General features: G+C 45.4%; 1 protein-coding gene across 3 annotated transcripts in view; it reads left to right on the top strand.

Moving 5' to 3' along the window:
* Dll (homeotic protein distal-less) overlaps positions 1-6,458 on the top strand; it is a 55,736-nt gene extending 49,278 nt beyond the window's left edge. Inside the window, exons 3-5 of one of the 3 annotated variants that reach the window (XM_034322908.2) lie at positions 2,445-2,616; positions 3,146-3,458; positions 3,643-6,458. In XM_034322908.2, coding sequence (XP_034178799.1) covers positions 2,445-2,616; positions 3,146-3,458; positions 3,643-3,661 — 504 coding nt within the window. In that variant the 3' untranslated portion in view covers positions 3,662-6,458. Of the gene's footprint in view, positions 1-2,444; positions 2,617-3,145; positions 3,463-3,642 lie in introns of those variants that run through there. The other 2 variants (XM_034322909.2, XM_076688033.1) reach the window with 2 other exon arrangements.
* The last annotated feature ends 12,142 nt before the right edge of the window (positions 6,459-18,600 follow it).

The raw sequence follows: 18,600 nt of genomic DNA on the forward strand, positions 1-18,600 counted from the left end.
CTTACGTATTCCGTCGCGAGGCGGTGCCGACTCGTCACGCGCATTTGCATACATTTCGAACCGCGGACCGTGCGCGTTTTTTGCCCGGATTCCTGCTGCCGTCCGGCTGCGGATGTCCCTATGCGTTCGTGCGGCTAGACCGATCACGATAATCGATGCCGGGGCAGGAATCAAAGAGCACAATCTCCGTGGGGCATAGAAAGGTACGTGGAACTTCGCGGAAGGAAAAATCCAGCCGCGGAATTTCTTTGAAAATATACTTGTACCGTGGTCGCGTTTCGAGCGTCCAAAGGCAACATGTCCGAACGGTGTTTCCCAACTGCAAAAACGCCTCGGACGTTCCTCGAAGCCGAAGAATCTACACCTGCGTCGTTTCTATGACAGGGGAACGCCGACGCGAGCGGAGTAAATGAAATAAAAGAGGCGTAACTGGCGGACGAATCTCGTGGACAAAAGCGAACAACCCTTCTTTCTTCTCCGTGATCCGCGTGTCACGCGGGTAGTAAATATCAATAAACAAAGCGGTAGTGCTGGCGAACCGCTCGAAGACCGAGCGACCGGCGAAATAAACCATGGTCGAGACACGGTTTTAGCGCTGGCCCTCTTTGTCGGGAGCCATCCCCTGCAACGTCGACTTTTTTCACCGAGCAATTAGAAAGAGATTTATTCCCGCCGGCACGCCGGGCGCACGCTCGCCGACCAACGGAGAAGGGAAGCAAGAGTTCCCGGTGTTGTGGCAGCAACATATTTTTCGGCCGATACCGTACGTACCTCTAACTCCGCGGCCATCTTACACGATCCACGCGTCCGTGTACGTGTCGTGTTGACTGACCGTTCGTCGTTGTGTGGGTACGCGAGTCGCGAGTTTCAGCGGACTGATCCGCCTGTACGAAACGTGAAACAATGCCGGGGCCGCGGGTGCTGCGTTTCTTTCGAGGTTAGACGAACCCGCACTGCGGTTTTAATGAACTCGTTTTGACGTGACGAGGCCATGCTTTCTTACCCTCTTTACCGTTTGCTGTTTTTTTTTCTGATATTAGCGATAAAGAAAAAGAGAAAGACCACGTTAACGTATGATTTTCAAGGGTTAATACAAATTCGGAAATAATAATTTTCTTTCTAAAGTTCTTTGTGATTCTAGCTTTAACCCTCTCTTCCCCTCGAACATCTTCACCTGCCTGCGGCTCGTCGCTCCGCGGAACCAACTTAGTTAATTAAAGTAACCGTACGGTTTTTGATTGACGCCCAAGGCGTAAAAAGTGGTGGACGCGCGAACGCACCGGCACCCAAGCGTCCTTTGCCGATTGCGCAACCGCCGGAACCGAGGGTTGACGAGGAGTAGAAACGTGGGCTCACGTTTTTAAAGCGTCTTCTCGTCGCCCGTCAAACGCGATTCTTATCGGTTTTCAGGGGAATTACGCTGTTTCGTAGCTTGAGAACGAGACGCCCGTGAATTTCCTTGCGGCGTATAAATTCGAGCTAATAGATTCCTTTCTGTCTAAAATGGAAACGGAAACGTCCGAGTTCCCGTAGAAATCTCTTCGTCGATAAAATCCAACGCCGCTATCGTGATAGAGATTTCAGATACATTTCTTTTTCCACCAGATTGTTCACGGAACTTTTTCACGAGAAAGGGTTGACCCGTTGCGGCGGCGGTTCATTCGGCACCGCGGAACCCAATGTAACTTCTCTCGCGTGTAGTCTAACCGAGCTTACGTAAGGTTGAGTAGCTCGTCACGTGCACGCAGCGCACGTATAGATCGCGCGAAGACACAAAAAAATACGCCGCATGTGCAATCCCAACGGTGCAGCACACGCGCATTAGTATCCGCTGCACAAACCGAACTCCGCGGCGTGTAGGTAGATAGGCAAAAGAAACGACGGTGTTACGAAACCAAGTAACTCCTTTTTTTCATTTTTCATTTGCTCAAACCCGGTAGCGACGATGCGACGTATTACGTAGATTCCGGTCAAACGATTGAACCGTGCGATGCACGTTTCCTCTTTCGTGTCTTCGTGTCTCCGAATGCAATAATTTCAATGAAAAACTGATGAAGATTATTTTTATATTTTAAGTTTCACGAAGGTGTTTCTCTATAGTCGTCCTTCTCCCGCGCAAAATACGTACACGCGAGGCGTATATCATTACACGCGCTTCGTACTCGCAGAAATTTATATCGGACTCTGTAATTATCGGATGTTTGACGGACAGAAGGACAGCGACAACAGAGACAGTGAAAATTGCCGGCCTCTCACGAGACCAACGTCTCAGGTCCACGTTAAATAGTACATCAACCTGAGCGACGACGAACTTCTTTTTCTTCTTCATCTTCTTCTTCTTCTCCGCCCTTTTTTCCTCTATAGCGGTCTCTCCCGCCAATAGCTACTGACAACCCGCGAAACGAGTTTCACCTGAACGGTCGTTCTTTGGATTTTTGTTGCAGGTGAAAATCTGGTTCCAGAATAGAAGAAGTAAATACAAGAAGATGATGAAAGCGGCACAGCAGGGTGGCGGAGGCGGTGGAGGGCAACACGGTAGTCTCCTAGCCGGTGGAACCGCTCTGCCTGGAGGACCATCCCCTCAACCGGGTCAACCCGGAAGTCTCATGCAAGGAGGTAAGTTTCCTCGTAATAATTTCAAAGAATAGTTTTGAAAAAGTTTCGCATCGCGAGGTTGTTCGACGAAAAACGTACACGTCAGTCGTGTCACGAGTTTGAATTATCGTCTTGATTTCAAGTTGGACACGATTTTAATTATCCTGAAAATGCGGCGTTAGATCAATCGGCTCGACGGTTGAACATAAGTCGTAACACGATACGTTTCAAGTGTACGAATGAATGTTAATTGGGATAAAGCTATGCTGAAAACGTAGTATGAATTTTTGTCGTTCTTGTTTTTGAACGCGAACGCAACTAACGAATATCCAATCGGAAGATATAAATCAATTAGAGATCGTTACGCCACCGACAGAGAACCGTTCGACAACCTTGCCGATCCAGATCTTAACTTGACTTTCGAGATGCAACTGGTTCAACAGATGCACCTGCCGAGTATCCTACAGACTGGATCGCGCGAAATGAAATTGCACCATTATTGAAAAAATAAATCCTCTGGTGTCTCAAGCATCGATTCGGAATGTTTCAGGTGGCGGAAGTTCTGTGTCGGGTAGTCCGACGACAGGGTACCTCGGAGGGATGGGCGGTGGTGCAGGGGGTCACACCCCCGGCAGTTCGAGCCCCGGAAGCGAGATGTCGCCTCAGCACAACGAGAGTCCACCCGCACCCTCTTGGCCGGGCGAGATGAAGCACCATCCGCATCCGCACGCGCCACCGCATACCCACCACCACCCCCATACGCCTGGACACCATCCACCGCCTCCGCCGCCACCACCCCATCACGCGGGTTACATGCCACAGTACTCCTGGTATCAGGCAGATCCTAATCCCGGACTCCTCACGTAAGTACCATTTCCGGATACTATTCTGTATAAAGAAATTTTCGAAAATTTCAATTTTGTTTTTAATATTTTCCCAGTGCAGAGGAAAATTAAATTAAATATATTCGAGCTATTTTTCCCCCTATTTTCATGGAAAGTACGAGGGGTGAGTTTTAATAGCTCGTTCGTTTTTGGTATTTTTCAGGGTGTGGCCAGCGGTTTAACGAAGATGTCGTTCGAACTGTGTTCAGGAGGAACCTCTTCTTCGTAGCACCGCGGACGTGCCAGCGCCCCTGCCTCAAAGTGTGAATACGTATAGCACCTGTCGCGATGGAATTCGTGTTCGATGTTAATATTGTTTCTATTCTATTACGGTCGATTTCCATATGAACCTGTCCAAGGTGACAGATTTCTCCGTCGTAGCAAACTTAGAGAATCTGGATCGTCCAAGACGAGACAACCTGCTAAATCAAACGCGAACAATCTTGACGAAAAATGTAAATCACGAACGATTATTTATCATAAACGATGATCGCGAATGATTGATCGTTAAAGATATGACGAAAACCGATCTCGTTTACTGACGCTGCCTAACGCGAAACCGGAAGCGCGGCTAATTGTCAGTCACAAGAATCGCGAAACGTGTAGAATCTCCTATTAAAGATCGTCATTGAATCCACGAAACCGGACGAACTAGGTTAACCGATCGTTGATCGATCTAACAGAGCATCATTATCCTCATCGAAGATTTCAACTGACCGGGATAAAGTTTCCTTAGCTTCGTTAAATGTCAAGTTGGCGAATCGCGGTATGGCGAATACGTCGGTGTACAATTATCCCGTTCGGCTCGGACCAAGGATCCGTTTTCGGACCACGATCTTTTCGCATCCATCCAAAGCGATCTCCGTTCGTCTGGTAAATGTCAATCCGTTCGATGACGTTAGTCGATCTATCCCCTTGTGACAGTTGGCCAATCGAAATGGCTGACCCACTTCGTGCTGGATGCTGTGATCCAACGTCGTGCGAGCGAGAAGAATGGATAAAGGGGGGCAGCAAAGGAACGGACGAAGGGAGAATGAGAGAAAGGGAGTGAGAAGCGTTGCAGAAACTCGTGGTCGTCGAGAGTGGTCGTTCCTCAAGGCGGTTGGAAGTAATGAAATCCTAATGACATTTTCGTGAGTCAAACGATCTCGGCAATCACGGTGGCGCGGTGTAATCACCGGTCCCTCCTTTCCGGATGAAGCAACGTACCTCCTCCGAAAAGGAGCGGAGAACGCGAGTTACGCGCGTGCGATTTTCGACGAATCTCCAAGAGGATGAGCGACGAGGATGGGGACTGGAGAAAAATCATTATCCCGAGCGACGACGCGACGGACAGCTGTGACGTGCGTGTTCATTAAATTCATGAAAGTCACTCAGTTTAGTGTTTCGTGCGTGTTGAATCAGAATCGGTGACACTTCTTTTCTTTTCTTTTTTTTACAGTGGTATCCCGGTGGTAACTCGAATTTCCGTCAAGATTCATCATCTCTCCCTTCGTTCGTGACCGTTCGTCGGCGTACGTCGAAACGTTCCAGGTTTTACGCTGTTTTTACCGTTTCCCGTCGGCCATGTTGGCTCACCCTTGCCATCTTGCGTCCGCCAACGATCTAGCTAGCTTTCAAAAGAGACACCACGAAACCGCAGAAAAAGACGGTTGCGGTTTACGACCAAGGGGAAACTGGGAGGGTCGGTGAAGCCCCACCGCTGACCCAAATCCTCTGGCGTGTCGGTGCAACAATGGTCGTCTCATGAGAACGCGGTCTCGCACGGTTCCTTTACTTCCTGATTCTGCCTTCTTTTTTCGCCTACAAAGATTGCCCGCCGTCTGGCCAACGACGCGACGGAATTCGTGAAATCCGCGCCGAGATAACCCTTTCATACTTTACCACCCTCTTTCGGTGAAATCCTTCAAACTTCTTTATATTCAAAATAAACAGAACCTCGATTAAAGGGCCTAATTAAAAATGTATTTTGTATACAAAAGAAGCTTTTTACAAAAATATGCTGTAATTAAGTTTGCGCTTAGAAATACTTCATCGTGTCTATCGAATTTTTCATCAACTTTTTAAATTCAAATTCAAATCGAGGTCCTGCCTGTAATATAATTCAAAAATCAACATCGCGATGTTGAAAAGTCAGTTTCACGTCGCTTTCGTGTTCCTCGAAAAATCCGCGCGAAGGAAAAACGGGGACGAGTTAGATCGACGGGCCTAGTTCACGCGACTTTCCATCAGAATTCCAGCGTCGCGATTCCAGGCGTCGGGCGACGACAATCGGGACGCGGTATCTCGAGTGTACGCGGAGAACGTTTCAACGCGACGATGACGACAATGATTCCCTCCGTGTATACTAATAAGTGCCGTTAGCTTCGACCGCAGAGAAGAAGCGGTTCTTGCGTTTTCGATTCGGTGCAATAAGGAGGCGTGCGCGTGTATAATTTAAGACGAAGTTCCCTCAGTTCCTAAATTGCGTGTAGATGCGAGTGTATTAGCGAGAAAACAGCGTAAAACGCGCGAGCGAGGATGAGCGTGTTACTCGACGGCGAAGCGGAAACGGGACGGTGAACGTTGTGCAAAGAACGGAGAAAAATAAAAAGAGAAAAAACGATGGAAAAGTCCGTAGAATTTACTAGCGTTACTAGTCTCGGTGCATGTCAACGAGGATCGATCGTGATTGGTGAAAATGATCGCGTATCGATCCTCGAACGCGTGTAAATATTGCACCGGGGCCCAAACACTCCCCCGCCCTTAGCACGTAAGCCGTAAAAATGAAAGAAATCTGTGTAAAATACGATATTGTGATAAGAGTGTAAAGAGATGAGAAAGGAAGCCAGAGAAAATCGTCTATATACATATAGGTTAACAACACACGGCAGATCCCCCCTCCCCAAGTTTATCAATTTTATCGAGTACCCTTGTACGAATATAGATATTACGAGGACTAAAAATACCTTAATTATGATTACTATTGTATAAAATATGAATAATAACTAATTAATTCAATTTAAAACGAACGATCTAGGGTTTATTCACCATCCCCTCTTGATTCCACGTGGAAACCAATTCAATTTCAATGTTATCGATCGATCAATTCGATCTTTCCAGAACTGCAACGTCGAACGGATATCTAATGTCCTGACGATAGGTTCCAGTTCCTTTTTTCTACTTTTTCTCTTTGTTCACCGGTAGCGGACACCACCTGCCGTTCTAGAGCCGGCGTACGCATGCTCTACTTTTATGGATAACTGTACTCCTATCTCGCTTAAAGCGAAGCCATCAACTATCGTCCGACGCGGGTCTACATGGTGTCTTGGAAAAGTCTTGCAGAAAATAAAAATCCACGATCGAATTCTATGTCGTCGGAACGGTAAGTATTTCATTTTAATATTCAGACCCGGCATCATTGGATATCATTGCACCGCGCCCGTCTCATTAACGACGATAATGGTGACGGAGCTTAATAAGGCAATTACCCATCGAACGATTAAATCGTTCGTTTATCCGAATATTGATTTTCACGAGACAAAGGCCACTTCTGGCCGACAAAAGCGGCCATGTTTCAGGCACTCAGTCGTTCGCTACGCGCGACTACGCTTGCTCGTCCGTGCGGCACCACCGACAGAAAAAGGTGTACCGATGTGTTCCAATGAATGCAGTGTGCGCGCCTCGCCGCGGTTTTCAAACGTAAACTTATACTCGATGAAAAGGGAGAAAAAAGCTGGGAGGAGGCAGGAGGAGAGAGAAAGAGGGACGAGCGTGGCACGACAATGCAGCGGCATAAAGTCTCACAAGACGCACGGGAAACCTCCTTGCAACGGGGGACAAAAACCTATAATGGACACAATGGTCGATGGATCTCGGCTGTGAGCCTTCGACTGGAAGGCGCCGGTATTCATTGTGGTGTACCTTCGAAAAGATTATGTCGAGTGGATGTTTGCTTCTTCGTCCCGGTAGCGATTCAGCGCGCACTTGGAATTTGTGTGCCGTTTTTCTTTTTTTTTTCTCTTTTCTTCCCTTTTTGCCGGTGTATACATTCGACGCGGCGAGGAAGCGTTCGATCTCGCAAAGAATCTTTAATAAAATATCCTACAGTTCGATGCTTTCGATTTGGAAAAGGGTTAAGAAAGTTGAATTTTAAATGGTACCGTGTGTACACGTGTCGATGGCAAACGACCGCTTCCGTCTAATCAAATCCGTGTCGGAGATCGTGTTCCAGACAAATGCTCGGGACCGTGTATAAAGGCTCGTTTAATTCAACTTCCCTCAACATCCCCTTATTCTATTATCCAGGCCACCATTCCACCTTCTCTCGTTTAATTGCATTCCCGAAGATGAGATGCGAATCTACGGGGCGAACAAACATGAGGCGAGTAGAAAATTAAACTATTAAACCGCTCGTGAACTCGAGTATCGCGCGTCGCGATCATCTTGGCCCTCCCTGAACGTAGGTGAGGAGAGGAACGCGCGGACTTCGTGTAGTTTCCTCGTTTATCGTTGCCAGAGATCGTGCCACCGGGTTGCCCCGACTTTAAGCAATTAGCATTTAACCCACATATCGGCCTCCTCGCCACGGAACTACGCCGACCGAAATTCATCCGTGGAAAAACCGTACAGTAGCTGGCTGGATATTAATATCTCGAAATATCTCTTAATATTAACGCGAATCGTTGTAGCTTTGAACGTTTCGAGCCTAGAGGGAATTAGAAGCAAGTCGATCGTTCGGTTGATACGCGGACGTACACGCGTTCGTTAACGCGCGGTCGAGTAGGAAAGGGAATTAGTATCGTGGGGTCAGGAAGAACGAGCCACGACCTGCTAAGACGGTGAACGATATCGAATAAACAAACGAAACGAGTGGGAGGCGGAGGAAGTGGCGGATATTAAGGTCTTCGTGACGGAACTTGCCTCGTATTATAGCGAGCTAAGTGAGGAGGTCTCCTCGTCTGGTCGAACTAATTCTATTACTTCGTCCCTTCCTTCCACCACCATACTTCTATCTGTCGGGGATCATCGTTGAATTGTCTTTCATACTATCATCCGCGTCTTTTGCATCGATCTCTGTCGAAAAATATTAGCTTTCTAAAATAAAAGAGTATTCAATGTCTCTTTTACAAGGTTCTAATGGACAGTTAAATTTGTCCCTATAATTTCTGGCACGAGAGCTGCATACCAATAACTGTCTTTCAATCGGGTTCATAAACGTCGTTTTCTCGAGCCGTGGTCTTCAAGGATGAACCCGTTGGTTTTCATTCACATAAGAGAATTATGGGATTAGAACGCGCGAGGGTCGTTGAGAGAAAGATGGCAGGGGCAGCCAGAAGGTTAGGGGTTGCCCGACAATGTCGCGCAAACGAGCGAGCCACCCCATGCGCGAGACCGCCACGCCCTTCTTGCTGCGTGGAATCGCAAATTGGCACCCCAACCTGACCACCTCTTGCTTCTTCCATCTAACTTTTCCTCCTTTTCCGACGCCGACCCTGTCCTCTCTGCTGAGAGCCGGGATTTTCGAGCTTGGAAATTGAACACAATCTCGTTTCATTTAATAACTAATGATTTTTTAAAAGAAATTTTAGCAACTACATAAAGAGATTACGTAAAATTTTATTAAATCTAAGGGTAATTTTCCACACCGTTGATTTCTCAAATTCTTTGCCGTTCAAATTCGACACGCTTGCAGTGACTGAAATACCGTTGGCATAACACATAATGGTTTTTTAACGTCGAATTGTCGCGACGCCTTCTGGACACATCCAGCTGGCGAAGTTGCACCGCACAGAGGCACAAAGGTCGAAAGGAAACGTACGCAGAACTCCGCCCAGCGTATCGTTTGTCTCATAAGGGTTGAAGCCACGTGGCAGAAAGACGCACGCGTATTCGTGAATTAAGCAAGCAACTTGCTTTATAATTCAACAACCGTCCGCGACGTTTCTTGAATCTTGTTTTCGTAATCTACTTCACGTTACGAGTAGAATTTATGTAGAAATCGTCGAACTTATCCCATTATAAGCATAAACGCTTATATGAATATTTCAGATCGAAAGAAACGTCTAGGTAACGATATGCACAAATTAGATGAGGCAAAGCTGCACAGAAGCGAGTAAAAAATAATCAAGCCACTAATTGCTGTTACAATTTATGCCGACAGTTTCTCAGGAATTGGAAGAAAAACGAAATTAAAGTCCCGAGTTATTTTACTTTCAAATCATATCATATCTTACATTGACTCATATCCCTGCTATCGTTAATAGAAATGTGCTGAAGAATCTCAAAGGTCGTGCGCGAGTTTCTTTAAATATTAAACACCTTTCTCGGTAATAGACGCAACATGAATATTGAAAACGACTGAGAAAAACAAGAACGAAGAGGATAAACAGTTGCACGATGATTATTCCCCCCGAAAATCAATTGCGCGTTGCAAAAGACGAAGAGAAAAAAAAAGAGAATGTCGGATGAATCGGCATAACACGGCGAACATATCGGATAAATTGGCTTTTATTGGTCCCCACTGTCCACAGCGACGAGTTATGAGCATGGTGATCGTTAAGGTGATTAAGAAATCACTTGCCATTAACGCTCATTTAGGAGCCAGGGCTAATCCCGTCGTATCAAGTCTCGGTCTCCTCCTTATTTTCTATATTATATCCTCACTCGTGTTTTCGCCTTTCCAAACAATTCTTCTCGTTTGCCATTCTGTGTTTTTATACAAACTTGCGCCATTGAAAAATCCAAGAGAACGTAAAAAAGAAAATGGGAAGAAAAGTCAAGTGTGTCGAAGCGATCTGTCGACATCTTCCTTTATTTCTGACGTTAAGAAGGGTTAAGGGGATTAGGATGAGGGCCCGGGGGAACGGCTTCCAGAGGACACGAGTCCTCTTTCAGTGGCCCGTACCTTCGAGGGACTACCTGTCGGCTAAAGCCGCGCAAAAATAAACAGATTTAAAGGAACTTCGGAACGGTAGTCGGAAAGAACCGAGAACCATTGGACAGCGGGCGTGTGTCCGACCCCCTGACCCACTCTCTCGAGTGGGGTCACTTTAGAAAAGTGCTGGTGACACTAATCTGACGTTAACGGGGCCCACGGTAATCCTAGATCTTATCTGTTGACGGTAGCCAAATCGTTGGCGAAATTATAGCTCCGATAACGTCTAACTAAGCGAAGATATTTTGCTCGTTTCTCAATCGACGGCAGGTTAAAGAGTTGAATGGGAATGGAATCGTTTGCAAGAATTAGTCGTGTCAAGTTAGAGGGATGCATCTGTTTGTTCTACGTGCATTTTTCAACAGGTCTGAACGTTCTGGTCTATAAATCGTGCAGTCTTCTTGCATCGATACTTCTTTTGTCGCACAACCACGAGCACCGCGAAGAAAGGCAACATTTCATGTATTATTCATGGGGGTGGAGAACGTACGCGATCATTTATAGAACGTTCCCTTGGAATATCTTTCTTTCCACTGTTATTTCTATTTTTGATTGCCTTTTTTATTGCTTCATTATTAGTTCCAAACATGTGTACAATTATGAAGGATCACACATGAGGAACATTATAAATTTAATATAATTAAATGATTTTAAATATTTGAAGTCATATTATTAAACTTAATAGTGTTTACTTTGCATTGCGAATAAAACAATCAATACATTCGTTGTTAATGTCATAATTCACGAACCGTAACATCGAGGAGTAAACTTGAGGGGTTGAAGTCGTAGCTCACCACCCTGATCTAAGACGTTCTATAGACCCTCCTGGTAACACCCTAGTTTTCCTCGTAACTCGAGCTACAGTCTTCGAAGGTTGAACGACTGAAAATCGTAGGCGAAGTCAAAGGAAAAGGAAGGAAAAACGAACGCACGATTATATGTTGAATAATTGATAGTAAAAGTTAGATACATCGATGTTCTTTTATGGTGTTTTTTTTTTTTTTTTTTTTTTTTGGATCGACTCAAAGAAAAGGAAAATCAATGAAGACTATTCATTCGATTCCTTTTTTCGCGAACAATTGCGAGGGCAAAATTAAAGATATCATCATTTCAGATGATTATTTTATTAGTAGTACAGGGACTGTGGGGTCTAACACGATAGTGTCTCAATCAATACATGCTGGTAGATAACATAATCAAGATGAATTAGAATGTCTGAGGGGGACGAGAATATTGAAGATGAAGGGTGTTTTCTAAAAAAATAACAAATTCTGTAATTCGAGACATTTTTGAAAGACCAGGAGTCAAATCCTCTAACACTTAATCTTTCTAATGGTCATTTTTACAAAAGTTCCTCTTTTGTCCCTCATCGTCATCAAGCTTGAAAAAGCAAAATTGATGAGTTCTGTCGTAACATAAAGGTACAAGTATAAACTTGCAAATCTCCTTGAGTGCACACAGGCAGCTGTACTATTCGCGAGCACCAACGGTTCTTCGGGGCGCTTGTAAATGCGAAAAACGCCTCGAGGCCAGTGCCGGCATCGGCGAGTTCACGCCCCCGGTGTCTCGGACACAATCGCGATCGAAAGGAGGGTAAAAAAAAAAAAGAAAAAAGAAAAAAGCACGCGCAATGAAAAAGCCGACCGGTGTTAGAGTGCAGGGGTACTTTACAATGTGGGAGGACTTGGTGTGCGCCCCATGTAAGTTTTTTTCACCCTACCTTCGACATTCCACCCTCTGTCCGTCTCTCTCACCCTCTGGCCTTTCTTCAAGCTCGACTGCAACCCCCGGTAAGTCGGCCGCATGTACCGGGTGCTTCCGGTGTAACCGGATATCGTCGTTCGCATTGACATTAATTTATAAAATATTCCTGGCGACACCCCCTCTCGTGCCACGCCTATGTGAGATCGGCCAGGAACCTTTGAAAGTTCAAGCTCTCCCTTTTTATTTATCAATCTATGTTTGTTTGGAAATTCATATACGTTCAAATATTTCGAATAATTAATTTTCCCTGAAAAATAATAGATGGAAACCAATTGTGCTTTCCACCTGCCCCACAGTTATCTACGTCTACCATCTACATCGCGAAGAGTTTCGATGAAAACTACAACAAAGTGATAGAAATGTCTGAAGTTACCCATATTTAACTACCACGTGGTGTATTTAATTTTTACGCTAGGTATCATAAATTACGCGAGCGTCAGTGCCCGCGCTGAAGTCTCGTACTTAAAGTACCCCTATCTCCGACAACATGAACGAACGATGATATCGGCTGATCAGAGTTTAAGGTTCGAACACGACGAGGCTACGTTAGATGGTGAACGAAGAGGGTTGAATTAGGTTCCTTTATACTGCCCCGATAACGAAACAGTCAAAGGTACTGCGACGGATCACCGTTTCAACCTATCATCGCGTCCGATTTCAGGGCTCGGGTGGCACGCGTCAACCCTTCTTACGCGTGGCCCTTCAAACCTTTGTCAAGCACACGCATCGCTCGCTTTATTTTACAACGCGCCGCTGTACTATTATTTTCGAATTTGTCGGACAACGGGATTAGCGCGACTCGAAGCTCGTTAATGGATGGCGGCGGTGGAATTTCGTGTACGCGCGTGCCACCCTTAATTGGGGATCTTCTTCACTGATTCAACTTTGAAAATAATGTATAAATTATTTTCTGAGCTGAACGGATTCGAACGAAACACCATATCAGCTGGTCAGTAGGAATTCTACCACGGATGATGTCTTCCGATATCATTATCCCAAGAAGCACTGGTATAATAACGTGTCTTCCCGAAGAAGTGCCGCTTGAAATTCAGCTCGAGTCGTAGCTTCATTACTAACCGAGTGTTTTGTCGTGTGCGTTTCAACGTACTACTCCAAACAGGGAGCGAGACGAGCGTTATTGCATTATCGAAGAAATGATCCCTTCGATGATTCTCCTTATTTCATTATCCGAATAAAATACCGGGAACGATAACGTGTTTCTCGGAACACGTGGAACCCTCCTGTTCGGGCAGCTTCTTGAAATTCAGCTTGTGAGAAAAATTCATTAGGGTGGTATTGCGAGCTCCAAATTGAATTCGGCATACGGCCGGCACGAAAGGGTTAATTGGTACAAAACAATGCGTGAACTTCTTTCCACGTTGGTGGACAACAGCAGGTCCTCGCGATGCTGAGAGACAACGAAGCCGAAGAAGAAGAACAGCACGCGACTCGAATGTAATTGACGCGTGGTTCCGTTTCCAGTAAGCTAACCGATGTCCAGGACTCGCTAGTAAGGTCCGTTCGTTCCATAATACGCTTAATGAGGACCCGTTAATTACGCTAATGAACAGCCAGCGAGCAGATCTACTCTTCTCTTTCACCGGCTATTATTTCCCCGTTTCTCTTTGCTTAAAACTGGCTCCTCATTTATTCTTTTTTATCCTTCCTCATTTCTCTGTACGTACTATCAATTTTCTTATCGACAGGTGGACGAGCGGGTGCTCGTTGGTTCGCTTTATTTATGGCCCTCGTTAGTTAACTAAATATCTGCAATTTTTATTCTTAAATTGGACACTCCGATGACGAATAGACTTTCGTATACAGACGGATACGTGGAAGGTGGAAAAGGGAGGGAGGGAAGCCGCGAGCGTACGAGGAATGCAAGGGAAAAATTCTAGCGTGCATTCTCCTATACATCGTACGTTTGTTCGTCTTCTTCTTTTACTCTCACCTTTATCCCACGTTATTGAAGGAACTCGCGAGCTCTCTCAAGGCTGCTGCCTGACTTTTCGTGCCAGCCACGCAGACGCAATTTGCCTTTCGGCCATTGTCATTTCTGCACGATACGCGTCGCTCGTGCGTGGCATCCTCTACGCTTGGATCACCGTCTTTCTTTCTTCTTCTCTACCCGACGAGTGCATCGCGATTTTGAAGAGTACACCTGACCTAAATAATATTCAACGTAACTTCTTAATAAAAATATTTCCTTCGTATTGTGTATAAATGTTGACTGATCGGTTCGCGTTAAGTAAGCCTCGAGGTTGATGAATTAACGAGAAAAATCCGCGCGTTCTCGGGAAAACCGTCTCCGTGATTTCATCTCTTACGCAACGAGAACAACATATTTCCTCTGTTAATCGAATAGAATCGTGGCCGAGCATTTGTGTGCTAATGCGTTTACCGGCTAAAGGAGTTTTACTATAATCGATTCGTCGGCTAGGGACTAAAGGACAAACCGGCTTGACAATGATGGATTAGAATTGTAGGACTAATGAAGCAATTACAACGATTCCACCAGCTTTCCGGAGACATAAATTATCGGTGATTGATACTTTCGATGTGTTTACGAGCGATATTTACCTGGCGAAACACACAGGTAAGAAGGCTTCCCAGTGTCCGATAAAGAATCCGCACGCGAAGCTTTCAAGGACGAAAATTAAACGTTACGTATCGTGTTATTGGCAGACGTATTGCCTCGGAACCGTTGCTCCTCTTCCACCTGTCTGTAATGGAGAGGCGGCCATCGGCTCGTTACTCTTCGATCACCCAGTATTATCGCGTGGTGTGACCATCAATTGCGTGGGTTTGCGTCTTTACAGGCCGCTTCCGACCTTCGTAACAATTAGCCGCAATTAAAGCCGCCGCGGCAAAGGCCGAACGTTGCTCGTCTTCATTTCTGAATGAACTTCCTGACAACTGATAAATGAAAAATTCGTACAGCTGCAAATTGCTCTAATTTCTTCGTTGTGCGTTCCTATACGGACGACAAGATGTCACGGCTACTCTACCAGATCACGCCCGGTGAACCCCGTGGCGCTAAGTTTCGAGCATCCCTTCTCTGTCGCCACGGGGTTTCCACGGAGCACACTCTTTGGAATATGCACGGGGTAATCCCTTTCCATCGGGACCGGTAAACATCGGCTATTGAGAAGGGCATCCGCCCTCGGCAAATCCCTGGGCACGTTTAACGCGATCATTTCGAAAATCGGATTTAGCCCCATTGTACCCGCTTAAAGGGATGACACCGATCTCCGGTTAAGCTACTTTCGTTTGCCGATGCATACCGCAACGCGCGGTGACAGGACATCTTTGGGACATTCCTGCGGACCAGCCTAGAACCATATGCTTCCATTCTGACGTGCTTACGATTTTATGGATCGTCGTTCGTGAATGAGTTCACTTGAGAATTCATCGATGATCGAAGCACTCTATTTTTTCTATTTTCCGTTGAAGTCCCCTGACAGCAAGAACTTTTAGAATATTCTAACAGATACCTTTTGTTAATCTTATGACCTATTTTTTTATTTAGAATGTATGAAAAAATTGAAAGCAACAGCTTCAAGTATCCTCTGTATCGCTTTTATGACTATTACATCGAGACGTGGATATCAATTTTCTTGTCTCAATCTTCCTTTGACAGCCGTGTAATTGCGATACAAGATTATTTTTCCAAAGTCTTTTAAATGATAATTACATTGCAAGTATAATCATTTACTCGATCGCAGTTAAGATTAATGTATGCAAAGAGAATTTCTCTCCTAATGGTTCGATCATCGATCTTTTCCCGATTTTCTAACACCGTTATTAACCGAAATATCGATTTTAATGTGTACGCGCGAGAAATGCGCATCGTGAAAGTATCACTGCGCTTTCCAAAGAGTTCTTCAGATTCAGGTATACGAAGATACACTGAAGAGGCGAAAGTACTTTTGGAAATCTCCTGACTCGCCTCTTCCCTGTCAAGGTAATACCACGATGGCGAAAAGGAGAAGCTGCAGGAAGGGGTGAAGGAAGAAGAGAGACGGATACGATGGCTCGTAAAAGGAAAACGGAACCGAGGGTGAGCCAGAGCGTGGCCATTTTGTCTGTTTAGTTCCACACGGAGACACCCGATGTATGGGCTCCACGGTGCGTATAATCGCTAATGCTCGAACCCCCTTATCCACGGGGAGGGTTAAGACCGAACCCCCGCTAATCTCATAGGTAGCTCTCGCTCTTTCCATGGCACCGTGAATGAACCCCGTGAGATTTTGGAGACACCATAGCTTTCATTTAGCTGCCACCCTGTGTCTTCTATCAAATTTATATCATAGTTAATATTTATTTTCAAGTAGACGTCGATTCTTTGATAATGCATGTAAAATCAATAACCGCTTGTAAATTAAATAATGAAAACATTATGCATTGACAAAATTGATAAACCCACAATGCCTGAAAATGGTCCGTTCACCTCTTTTCCAGCCTGTCAGAACCAATGTTTCCGATCAACGATTTCGAATCAGCTTGTCGATGCTCGGTACCGGCGGTAAAACCATTCTGTTCCATATCCCTTCTCGCCGGCGGATCGTAGCCTTTTTGCAGGCTTTTACAGGCCTTTTGTAAGGAACACGCTGGTCGAAAATCCACTTGGACCATGTCACAAGCTTCACGGCCCATTGGATCGTGGGCTAGACGCTGCTTGTCGTTCGCGGGGCGACGAGCCCGAAGAATGGACCGAATTGGCCTTTTCCATTTTCGCATGTCCTCTCGATCCATAATACGCATTTGCCAATCGAATTCTTCAGGAATTCGAGGCACAGAAAGGAAGCATCGCATGGACATCGAGAACAGATGGAGGATGGATAATTATCCTGGAGCATTTTTTTGAAATATGGTTTTAATTTTCCATCACTTTGATTATTGAATAAATTAGTCTCTGTAAAATTACAGAATCGTGGAGTTTCTTCTTTGATTCCTTGCAATTCGTCCATTGATAGAGATCAAAGACTGGCTGATGCCGATTCTAAAGTCGAACGAGTCGACGAGTTTTCCGTCTTCTAAGCCGAAAAGACCTGAAGGCGAAGTCCCTCGGTCGATCCGTTTAGCCATCAGAGGAGTAGTAGGTACTCGTCTCTGGTCGCCGTCGGCCTCTGATTGTCCTTTATTGGGTTAAATTGAACTTCCTTCTCGTGATACGCGGCTCGCATCAACTCACTCGCTCTGAGTAGTTGCTTAGCTCTTAAACATCTGTGTAGGTACGGGGTGTTCTTGAAGTATCTCGATTTATCTTTAGCTTGGAAGAAGTACGCCTTCCGTTTCGAAGAGAGCAAAAAAACATTCTATCTTATCGGTGAATCGATCTTTAACAACCACCCTTCTATTTATTCGAAGAAAAATTAAACTCTTCTTATCTGAGAATAATTTCCCTCGGATGAAATTTTTAGAGAGAGGTAATAAAATTTTCTGTAAATTTTATTTGCTTCGAAACTTGTAAATGTAAGCATTTGTGTATTGTCTTAAGAATCGTGCAGTTTCTTTCTTTTTTGCAAGATGAGATCAATTTTGATGAAGTAGGTATTAAATGACACCATGTAGATTGACGGTCGGCCGAGTCATGCGAGCTTAAGAGTTAAGAGTTTGGGTTTGCGCTGCGCAACAATTCGCGAGGGGGCGAACCGCGACTCAGGAATTCAGAGCGGGTAAATACGGTGGGCGTCTTATTCTTACGTGCGGAGAACGCGAATCTCGCGACCTGTGAACCACGCTTAATATATCGTGCCATCGCGTCAAAGGCGTCGCTTTGCCTGTCCACCGTACAACTTTAACGACGTTAACAATGCCGGCACTTTACCGAAAGACACTCGCTAAACTAGAACGTTCGCCTCTTGTACCGCTACAAACGATTACGACGAATCGACACTCCTTTCCTCTTAACTAATATCGATCCTAGAATCTCTGATTCCGCTGAAAGTCACGGAAAATATCTCATTGGCATTAATTCTGCCAATTGCTAAAAAATTAACGAAGCTACCTAAGAACGCACAAAAATGATTTTCAATGATTTTTACAACGTATGACGTTAACCTTCGTCGACAATCTAGCCTGAAACGTAGTCGAATGGTTGAGAATCGCTGCTTGAGGGAATCGTACTGATAAGAATGAATTATGCAGATGAATGTTGCGGCGATGTCGCCGATGTATCAAACCGCCTCAACTAGCTCATTCTCCTTCGTTATCTATTCGTTGACGAGGCCGACGTGCGCGACGTGATCGTGGACCAGAAATCCGGACTGTTCCCATGTTCCACTTATAGCATTTCGTCCAATCGCACGCGTCTGACTTTAGACGATGTCTGATAGGTCTAGAATCAACACTGGTCGAGGATCCAGCTGACGCGAACATCCCTATCAGACCTTCAATCGTTTCCAATAGGAATCGCGGGTGCCCGTCTGGGAACGAGAT

The sequence above is a fragment of the Osmia lignaria genome, chromosome 4 (assembly GCF_051020975.1).
Source record: "Osmia lignaria lignaria isolate PbOS001 chromosome 4, iyOsmLign1, whole genome shotgun sequence".
Lineage (NCBI taxonomy): Eukaryota > Metazoa > Arthropoda > Insecta > Hymenoptera > Megachilidae > Osmia > Osmia lignaria.